The 12056-nt window shown below is 34.8% G+C and overlaps 1 protein-coding gene across 1 annotated transcript; it reads left to right on the top strand.

Annotated features, from left to right (window-relative positions):
• The first annotated feature begins 5586 nt into the window (after positions 1-5586).
• On the top strand, positions 5587-6846 carry LOC148914040 (uncharacterized). The gene has a single exon (XM_089026036.1). It carries the CDS (start codon positions 5587-5589, stop codon positions 6844-6846), a length of 1260 nt encoding a protein of 419 aa, XP_088882162.1.
• The last annotated feature ends 5210 nt before the right edge of the window (positions 6847-12056 follow it).

Below are 12056 nucleotides of genomic sequence, written 5' to 3'. Positions count from 1 at the left end.
AGAGATTCCTATAAATGTATATTCGAATATATCATCTTAGTTTGTCCAACATACTCTAGAAATGAAACATATAGAGGTTTTGCTAATAATGATCCGCGATTTATAGTTGTACAACCTGATAGTAGTGATATAGATGATCTTAACCAAATATTACTAGATATCGAAACTGTTTTTTGTGGTTATCCGACGCTAGTCATCTTAGATGATATTGCATCCAGTAGTGAGGTTAAAAAACGGTCAAATCAATTCATAAACTTAGCATTTAGTGCAAGGCATTCTAATATATCAGTTTGGGTGTTAACACAGCATTTAACCTCAATCTCAAAACCGTTTAGGGATAATATAGGTTGTATAGTTAGTTTTTTCACACCGAATAGAATATCGAATCAGACATTGTTTGATGAATATGGTGGAGAGTTAGACGCTGAGCATAGGAAACATTATATGAAGATACTAAAATCAGAAAAATATGCTAGGATTTGTTTCTGCCTACGTCATCCATTTCATACATACGTGGAGATTCCAAATGGTTTAAAAAATTAAATATTAATATAATATATAATATGGAATCCATACTTGATCAATATGCTGATAATAAATTAGAAACTATACCCGAAGAACCAATAGTAGAGGAAAAGAAACATATTAAAAAGAAGAAATCAACAGTTAAGAAAGATGATAGTACTGCTGATATAGAAGAGAAACGTGAACAATTATCTATTTTAGCAGTTCTTGGCACGATAGAAACATATACTGGACAAAAAATGTCCCTCGGAGATGTTAAGAGATTAGCATCGATAGACGTTGAAAAATACTATAACCGATATCAAGTCATTTTGGGTAATCATGTGACAGGATCATTAGTTGATACAACCCTTGAGGCTGCTATTGAGTTAGCGAGTTATCTCTTACCTATCGATAATAAGGAATCACTATCTTCTGATCTGAAAGAAAATCCATTAGTAAGACAAGAGCTATCTAATGCAGCTGGGTATGTAGTCTTAAAAGGTGGCCGTTTAGTCGCCTTAGCGAGTGGGCTACTTCAAGTCGCTAAACATATAGATCTTAGTAGTCTCAATAAGAAGGAACCATTAGATGATATGGATAAGTATATTAATGAAACTGTTGAGCAGACTCTTGAGCACTCTTGAGCAGACTCTTGAGCACTCTTGAGCAGACTCTTGAGCACTCTTGAGCAGAAATGAAAATAGTAATAGAAATTATATAAATATTTATTATATTTATATATTATATGTCTGAAGATAATACACAAGTTGAACAAATAACTAAGGAGCCTGAGCAAAAAGTAGAACGTGTAAAGGATCCTAAGAAGGTTGCTGCTGGAAGACGCCTAGCTGAGTATCATAAAAAAGCTAAAAATGCTCTTGAAAGAGAGAATGTTGTTGAAGAAGATGATAGTAATACTAAATGGATGCCTGAAATAAGTCTTACAACTGCATTAACATTAGTTGGCATCACACTAACAGCTTTAGATTTATATCTAAGATTGAATAAGAGCAATAACCAAACTCCCACACCTAAATCTAATATAGATAATGAAGAACCTAAACCCAAGATAAAAAATGAAGTGGATAAACCATTTTCGAAACCATCTAATATACCTAAGAGGAAAATAGGGATGGAATAGAAAAAACATATAAAATTAAATGTATATATATAATATATAAAATGTCAAGTACAACAACTGAAAACAAACTAGTTAAAACCGCTATGGACTCTGCTGTTATCGTTGGATTGGCTGCTGGAGTTGGATATGTGGGTAAAAAAGCTTTGAAAGAAAATTTTCTTGGAGACCCATCTAGTTCTATTTCTAATTATGGAAAATGGGTTATTGTATTGGGTACAACCATGTATTTGAAACAATATTTAGAAGATCAGAAGATTATCCCTAAAAATATGTAATCATATAAAAGTAAATATATTATATTAATATATTAATGGCATCAGCAGTAGTCATGATGGTAGCTGGCGCAGTTCTTAATGCAACAGCCTTCACAGGTAGTATGTATCTAGCAAAATCATTAGATAAACAACACGAGGATCAAGAAAAAATCAGACATGATAAAGCTCTTGAAGAATATCAAAAACAAATGGGTGAATATCAGAAGAAGAGACAAGCTTATCAAGACTGGCTTACTAAGGAATATACTGATAAGAAAATAGCTGATAATCTAATGAATGACACAGATATGGCTTTCAAGTTATATAGTAGAGCACACCCAGATATTAATTTTAATATAAATGATAAACCACAGTTCAAAGACTATTATAAGCCCAGTAGTAAACAAAAACAATATGAGATGATGTATGTCGGGGGAGGAATGCTTGGTGTTGGTTATATTGCTAGCAAATTCTTGTAAATCATATAAAAATCTATCTATCATATATGTATATAATAGATGGAAGGTGAAATATTTCCTGATTTTGATCCACTGTCACCTGATGGGGAAGCAGATATAAACGAGATAGTTGATGATGAATATGAGAGTCTAATACCTAAGGAGGATGAAAGCGGTCAAAGTTTTTATTCTAGGATGAAACAAAAATTTGGAAATGGGTATAAGTATGCTATAGATAGAATTAATAATACCTTTAGATTGAGAAACAAAGGACAGAATATTCCTGTATATATGGAGCTTGAGGATATGAAAGAAAAACAAAGAAATATAAAATATGCTAACATACTGGCTACTGAAATAAGTCATCAATATCCAGAGTTTAAATATGATGGTGATTACAATAAATTGATGAAAAACTTTCGTATAACTGATAATGGTGTATTAGAGATTAAAGCTCCCACTGGTAGTATTTGGCGTAAATTAAGTTCTTATGATACTAATTTACCGAAACAATTAAAAGAAGTATTAGGTTGGAGTAATGAGCACATAGAACGATATAATAAAGGTAAAGAACAATTAGATATGTATTTCCCTGATAACAAAATAACCAGAGAAAATGGTTTAGATATACGACCAAAATCAGATGGTTTCGTTGAAGTTTATTATAGTAATAAAGCAAAGTGGTATTCAGTATTCACAAAGTTTGGTGAAGATTTCAAACCAGAAGCATTCGGTAAAATGACAGATAAAATAAAAAACAACCTCGGACCATCAGCTGAGCAGAAAATGAATGATTTAAATTCGAGATTAGTAAATATTAAAGAAAAAGAACAGCATATATTTCCGAAGGTAGAAGTATCGAATCAGAAAATAGACTCTGATAATATTAGTATTTCATCTAATGAAAGTCGTATTAGTGAACTAGAAAGAGAAATAGATCAAGCATATGAAAGGACGCATGGTATTGACACAAATAGTCAAGAATATGATGATTTAAATGAGAATATTAATAGATTAAAAAGAGAAAAGCAAGATCTAATAAATGAAAACGACAAGTTAAATGAAAATCTAGAAGCCCAAACACAGATCAAAAGTAGGTTAGAGAGACAAATTAGAGAGTTGGAATCACAAAGGGAATCACTCGAAAATGAGATAGAATCCATAGAGGAAAAGATGTCGCTAAAAGATAGGATCAAACAGATCATAAAACGTCATGGACTAACAGTAACAGCTATAGTTTTAGCGGTCGGTACTATCATAGGAGTTATCGTAAGTAACTTGAAAGCTGGGTTAGCAAAGGTTGCTAATGGTGTTGGAAATTCTCTGAAAACCATAGGACAGAAACTAGCTCATATATTACCAGGGATGGTTGGAGCTATAGCTTCATTCTTTTTCAGGACTGCTGGGGAGGTCGTAGGATTCCTTGCTAAGAACGCATGGCTTCTCATAGTGGCTGTCGTTTTGTATGTCGTAGAAAGATATAAAAAGAAAAGATGAGTATATATTATATATAATGACAATATTACATGTTGAAAAAACAGTAGCTGATAACACTATTTGGTTCGATGACCCAATTCAAAGAAGTAAGCATATATCACTGATATCTTGTAATTTCATGAATAAGATGGTTAATCTTAGTAGTGAAGGAACCATTACATATCCAGAAAGTGAAGTGATAAGATTCCCTAAAGGTCATTACTCTAATATTTCACAAATAAAAAGCATAATCGATAAAGAAATATTTCTTGGTACAAAACCTGTTAGCATAGAAGGAAACTATCTAATACCGAGCATAGATATTAAGCTAAATGATCCATTAGCGAAACTATTAAATCTTAATACTAATCTTAAAGCAGAATCAAGGAATAAACTAACATTTGCCCAAATTCCTAGTGGTATATATATATACATTGTAGTATCATCAATTCAAATAATGTTATGCAAAATAACGAATATTCCAAAGTTCTGATGTATATCAACACAAAAAGCTTTAATAATGAAATAAGTTACGATCCGGAGAGGTTGAACATACCTATTAGTAATGATTATATTAATAGTATTCAACTTTGGGTTACGGACACTAACAATGAATTAATCAATGATGGTTTATACCCAATGCATTTAGTATTAGAAGTCATATAAATAATAAAATATTAATATATAATATTAAGATGTCAAACCAAGATATATTTCTAGAAGAACCAAAAATTTATCCTAAATTACCAGTAGATGGTGGAAACTTTAGACTGCACAAAGTAAATATTGTATTATCTCAACTAGGAGAAGAGCATAAACATTATGAACATGTTAGAAAGAAGTATGTACGTATTAGATCATTCCTCCATGGAAGTGCAGTAACTACAGGAACTCTTAGTGGAATACTAACAGCTTCAGGGATTGGGACAAGTCTGACAGGCCCTGGCATTATCGTTGGTGTTCCTCTTAGTGCTGTCGGTGGTATCCTAGGACTGACATCAGCTTGTTGTGGTATCGCGGTAAAACGTCTCACTAAGAAGATATCAAAGCATGAGAGAACCATCCAACTAATCATATCAAAGGAAAATAGTATAAGTGACATCGTCTCAAAAGCCTTACATGATAATAAAATTGATGAGAAAGAGTTCGAATTGATCATGACTGAGTCGACAAAATATGAAAAGCTTAAATCTAGTATCAGACGTAAAAAAAACGAAAACTTTTTAAAAAACGAACCCGTCGACATAGAGAAACTAAGGGAGGATTTGAAAAAGGAGCTCGTGAACCAACTCGTAAATCAAAAGAAATAACTCTTTCCTTCAACAGAGACCCGTATGGTGGATACATGTATAAGATTAGATATGACAAAGAAATCAATTAAATACATAAAAGTTAATCTTATATTATTTAATTATAATATAAGATGACAGAAGAAAATGTTAAAACTTTCAAAAAGTATTACCCACATGCTGACTTATCTCAATTCCATATATACTCTAAGGGTGTAACTTTCAACTATAATGGTATGGGGTATGATGTCTTTATCGATAAAATAGGTGGACCTATCCATCATTATATCGGTGATGTTGGTACTGTATTAGAAAATGTTTTAGGTAAAAAATATATACCTAATGAAGTAAATCACACCGATAAATCTAACTTCCCAAAGGCTGTAATGTTTACAAATAAAAAATATCCAATCCCTGCTGTATCGTTTGATAATAGGTTGAAACATGATCTAAAATTAACAATGCTCGTCTCAAAAAATAACACATTCACTGCAAAACTGCGAGACATATTCATGAATGTACCTGTACATCATACCTCAGCAAAAGAATCACATGAGTGGTTAGCAGGACCTAACATGAGATATTGGCCGCAAGCACTTAATTTCGCTCTGTGGTGCTCTACTAGTGGTTGTGGGGTTGGAATGGACTTATTAGATAATCCAATATTTATGTTCCACCTCCATTTCACTGTTAGACGAATCTTATATGAATTAAATTATATACTACCAGGTGATACGATGTTTGATAGCAAGAATGGTCAATATAATAAAGTCGTATTGAACAGACTAAAATCTGAGTTTGGTATAAGTAAGGATGCTGATTTTAGATATACTCATGGGTATAATAATGGATTAGGTCATATTTGGGCATATTGGGGAATTGGTGGTCATGAATTAACTGATAGTGAAGTTCATACATTGAGGCTACTGTGGAATACAGGATATCATACTGTTACTAGTGATGAGGGGACATTCTTCCAACCTAATAAGACAAGTACAAAAAAGGTTAGAAATGGACCATTATTTAAAGATGAGGGTGGTGTTTATGGTGGTAGTAACCCGTTAATAAACTATATATATAATGATGAAGCTACTACACAATATCTAAATTTCATTCCACAAAAAGGGAATGGTTTAACTAAGGCTGGTCTTGGTAGGATTAATAGATCTATCGAAACTTATGTATATTGCATTTTAGGTGCACAAATGAACACTAGAAGTCCAATAGTTGGTAATAGTGGAGCTACACAGGAAACACAACAGGAATTTCTATCATTATTTGAAGCTGCAATAATAGAAAATGATATATCTAAAAGTATTCAACGATATCAATTTGCAATCCAACAGGCAAAAGTTAAGTTAGATTATGCCTTGGCTCCTGGGTGTTGGCTCTTACCAAGCAATATGATAATAAATACCCAATCAGTAGTTGGATACAACAATAAATTACAGCGAGCAACAAATGATATGAAATTTGGTATTAATAATATTAACAACGATCTTATACAAAACAAAACACATAATATGGGAGGTTCAAAGACGAAGCTACCACATCAAGTTGATAAACCAGAAACTAATAATAAAACACCAAATACAACTAATAAACCTAGTATTCCTGATAAGCCTAATATAAAACCTACAAAATCATCACAAACACATGATATAAATCTCACATTAGTCACGATTGGAGCCGCTGGGTTAACTTGGTTTATGTTTCGGTAAATGTTCCGACACTGGTGTGTCATGACGTCACAGCACAGCTGTGCCGGTCTCTTGACCTTCAAAGTTATTCAAATTACATAACTGATTGATAAAACCAATGATGTAAAAATATTTATACCATGAAATATAAACTATTACTATTCAATCTTCATGTCTGTAGATTTCAAAACTTCTACACCTTCTGGTAGTTCCTCAACATATTCAAATCTGTATTTCTGTCCATCCTTCTTAGATTTACCACTCTTAACATGGTTCTTTCCTTCTGCACACAATTTAATTATACCACAGTTTACCCCAATATGTTTACAACACGCATACATGCTATGATAATACGTTTCCTCGTCTGATTCTAGGTTAACTGCTTTAATAACATGCCTATTATCATGATTGTTTCCAACAAAGGAATAATCTCTATTTGATCTCTTTTTATTTTCCATTTATTAAGTTAATAAAGAACCATTTCTTTAAGTCATTTTTATATATCATTATTTTTAACCTAGCATCGGAACCTAGGATGTGGCTCTAACATAGGAAACCTAGTTTTTAACCTAGCATAGGATACCTAGCATCGGAAACCTAGGATGTGGGGTGGTTAAAAATCACACCTTAATTGTCTAATATTATCTTTGGTAACATTAAAAACATAAATCAATTATTAGAGCTTCATTTGGTTTTCTCATTTTTTATTTCATTAATAATATCTAGGCAATATTTTAATCGGATGATATCAAGCCTAAAACCAGCTGCAAAATCAAAAATAAAATCTATGGCTAAATTGCGCCCGAACTGGCCAGTGACTACTACTGCAATACATTTCCAGCTGTAAACATGACTAACCGACCCGACCCTGGGAGAGGTACGTAAAAACTCTTAGATTACTGTTTTTCTAGACCCCTGACAATATTGTTTTCACTAGACGTCACCTCGTCGTCTTGTGCAGAATGTTCATCAGATGCATCGCACGCGCTTTGAGTAGCATTCTTTCTGGTTGACAGCACATAGTGGTCAGTGTTTGACCACCATTTGGAGTAGATAATTAAATTTAAAGATCATCTGATCGAAACCCCGCAATTCCTATACCAAAGGATGATGACACAATGACAATTTAAACCGACTGAAATTCATTATATTGTCCTCCAAAATGAGCTGCTATGAGAATATGTTGGAAAGGATCCATAGACAAAGAATCAGAAATTGAATTGGAAGGCGTAGTGTTTTTCATAGACTTTAAAACCGCATGACATTCCTTTAAGTACCATTAGTACTTCATAGGGATGTTCTATACAAGTTCTTGACTTAAATACGAAAATAATTCAGTAAGTTACTAAACAATGGGATAATTACAAGTCCTACACTTTAAAGCTACAAATTTTCTAATTTTTGAACTTTGTCAAATACTCTTATTCATCTGCACCTCAATGCCCTATTCAGAAAATCTGTCTCATTGAACATTAATTTTCAGCTCCTGTACCTACGAGGAGAATACCTTACTAACGTTTGTTTTGGTGATAGGCTGGAAGCAGCTTTGTCAAGTACGGCAAAGTGTGTGTACTCGTAGCCTGGCTGGTTTGGCTCATTGCTTTCCCAAAGTCTCTCACTGTGAGGGAAAAAATTATACAAGACCACTTCCATCACCACCAACGACGTCACCAAACGTAACATCACCTAACGTAACATCACCTAACGTAACATCACCTAACGTAACATCACCTAACGTAACATCACCTAACGTAACATCACCTAACGTAACATCACCTAACGTAACATCACCTAACGTAACATCACCAAATGCGACGTTACCATCCTGTGGTGCTAATCAGATCTTCTGTAACGAAACCGGAAGATGTATGTTTAGCAACGAGACTTGCTGCCCTCGTGATCATTACGAATGTCATTTAAAAGGAAGGTAAGACTAAGAATATTGTTAGAATATTTATTAGATTATCTATCAAAATTCCAGTAAAACTCTTAACCGAAATAATTAGTCTCGATAGGGCTGTTGTTTGAAGGTAAAGCTTTTATAATAAAGATACACACAGAAAAGAACCTACCATGCCTCACTTACAAAACTAAGCTTATCCATGGTTAACTGATTGTTTTGCTTTGTTTTGAGCTCAAACATTAAAACCCCAAAAGCACGGAAATATCTGTTTATATGACTAAAGTTATAAATACCAATAAATTTAATCTATAGATCTGACTCTATTTGCTCTTGAATTTAACAGATGCATTCCCTTCCATGAGCCCTGTCCCTATGAAAGTCCATCAGTCCCCTGCCAACCAAGTGCAGACCCATGCAAGGATACTCTCTCCAATTCCAGCATTCTGTGCGGAGGTCGTTTTACAGTTTGTGATGCTCTAGTAAATGGGAACGCTTCGACCTTTTCACATGCAATTTCTGCCGTCAACCAAATGGCTTATCATGGCAACGGTACCTACTGTCCTCTCAGTGGTTTATGTACCCCTTCTGGTGCTCCATGTACGTTAGATAGTGCACCATCCAATAACAGCAGTGCTCCACACAACAACAGTTCAAACCCCAATAACAGAAACCCTAGTTCCCCTTGGGGAATGTCATGTCCTGGAGGGAAATCATTTTGTGGTCTGACGATGCAGTGTGAGGCTGTCTGTTCCGTTCGAAGAATATATGAATGGATAACGAACGGTAACATGACGTATGGTCCAAATGGTCATGTCTGTAATGCTGGTACCAAGTTCTGCTTTGCCACGATGAGTTGCATCAGTGCCAATGCTTCATGCCAATACAACCTGATGACTCCACATGGAAATGCTGGTAACATTTCTGTAAACGGATCGTCTTATAGAAATCATTCACACATTGACGATCTCTGCAAACGACACGATGATTTCTGTCTCGACCAGTTGAAATGCGTCCCTGGTGGAAGTCAGTGCAATGCTTTCCCTAATTTGAACTACACTGGAGTAAACGACACAGGAACCGGTAAGCATACACTACTCAATTATCACCCTCTATTTATGTCGTTCACCTTGGCTTGTTACCTTGCAATCATGCATATTTTTTCCTATCGAAGGTTGGATGCAAGCCTGCAAGATTTCCAATCCCCTTTGTCAACGTAAAAAGTATGGTGTTGACAAGTGTTTCCCAGTTCTTGGCAAGTGCTTGATTACGCGAAATGTCACCAAATATCGTTGTTTTGCACCTCGATTTGCCTACTGCGAACTCACAAAGAAGTAAGAGTTTAATCTATAAAAATATTATTTGAAAACAGTATTATCTTGTGTCATTAAGCCAACACTACTGTGACTTCACAAATAACTAAGAGTTTTACCTAGAAAAATTTTATCAGGAAAAAACTAATGAAAAGAACATTAATTTTAGTTTTTCGAACGGCAGCTTTAGAAACAAACACTCTTTTAGATTCATGGCCAATTTAGCTGGATGAAATGCAGACTAACATCCAGGGTGATCGTGTTACGTATTCTAGTGGCGTCCTAGATAACTATGACTTTGTTATTTTTGTTTAAATATGTCATAATTTGCTTTTTTAGGTGCATCAATGCTTCTGATCACTGCTGTTCACCAGGAGAAACTTTCTGTCCCGACCGCAATAGGTAATTGTCTGTTTTATACTTTATGTAACCTCTAATTTTGTAACTTCTAACTTTTTTATGTAAATAGAAGAATACGGATACGAAAGCCGAAATACGTCAGAGGTGTGTGGGCAGGGTGTCGTAAAATGGAATCAACTTATTTGGGATTGAATATCATATAATTTCATAAGTTTATATGATTCAGGTGTAAAATGAAACACTCTTGCATGTAAATGTTTTATGGACCCCTGTGCAACAAATAGTTTATTCATGTTTAATTTGAAATTAAACGACTTAAAATTGATACAGATGCATCAGAATGGGAGAGAAATGCAAGATGGACGCTTGTAAGGATACACCATGTGGGAAAATATTTCAACAGGTTGATGTGTGTGGAAAGCTAAATGAAATCTGCCCATTGATCGTGAATGCACCAGGAAACCTGACCAAGTACTTCACCAGAAAGAATAATGTCACCATCCCGCATTGCAAACCGGGAGAAAAATTCTGCTTTTTCTCTAACGAATGTCAAACTGAACCATGTGGTATTAACTTGGACGAGGATGGAATGTCTGCTCAGTCACCTTGGGGTGAATCATGCCCTGGAGGCAAAAGCTTCTGTCGCTTCACGATGAGCTGCATACCGAGTTCAAACAACTGCACCATGAGAGCTTTGCAAAACTGGATGAACGCCGGAAATACCAGTGTTAGTCCCTTTGGAATAGCGTGTCCCGCTGGCAAAAAGTTCTGCCTTGCATCATATTCGTGTATCTCAAACATGGACAACTGCACTATCCCCATCCCTCTTCTTGCTTTGAATGCCACATACAATATGTCAACAGCTGATATATTTTGTGGACCTCACCATGATTTCTGTCCAAAGCAGTTCGCTTGTGTAAAGAAGGGAGACCCATGTAGAGATCCCCCTGCCTTGAACTTCACTGGCGCTTCTGACAACGGCACAGGTTAGTAGTAAAACTATTCTATTTAATGGGAGATATTCAAGTTGCTGTTATATATTTTTTACCTTCATTGGCTTATTCTTGTGGAAATGCACAATGCTCTTGAAAAAAGAAAATAAATGATAGAATTTAAAAGTCGTCAAATTTTTCCAAACCCTGAGACAAGTTACCTCTGAGCTGATTAAAGTTAGGGCGCGGCCAATTCACAAATCGATTTGGAATTTAGTCTAGGTTTTGAGGAGAGTGGAAGAAGTGATAACTTGATTCCCCAATCTAAGAAAAGTGTTGTACCATTTCGATATATATCTCTTCGTTAACCTTTCATTTAAAGAGTGTCCTATCGTTTCAATAAATATATCTCTATTAACCTTTCTCGTGTGGTTTTGGTCAACAGGTTTTCTTCTTCCGTGCCAGCTTAAAAAGGTTTTTTGTCCACAAACCTTGTACGGTGGCTTCAAGTGTGGAGCAAACAGGAACTTCTCACAATGTCTCGAAAGAAAATTAAAACCGTGCCATGAGGGATTTTACTTATGCGACAAAAGGTAAAAAATACTTTGTTCTTTGGCAAACCTGCAGGAATGCATTCGGGGTAGATTGGGGGAGGTCCTTTTTACTAAACATATGTAGCGAAACGAAGGTATTCCTTTCAAATATTTCATCAAGATCTCATTTCAA

Source organism: Actinia tenebrosa, unplaced genomic scaffold, assembly GCF_029948245.1.
Source record: "Actinia tenebrosa isolate PJP-AT-01 unplaced genomic scaffold, QUT_ActTen_1.0 PGA_scaffold0__85_contigs__length_37466705, whole genome shotgun sequence".
Lineage (NCBI taxonomy): Eukaryota > Metazoa > Cnidaria > Anthozoa > Actiniaria > Actiniidae > Actinia > Actinia tenebrosa.
Note: the sequence above shows the minus strand (reverse complement) of the source record. Positions and strands in the feature narration are given on the sequence as shown.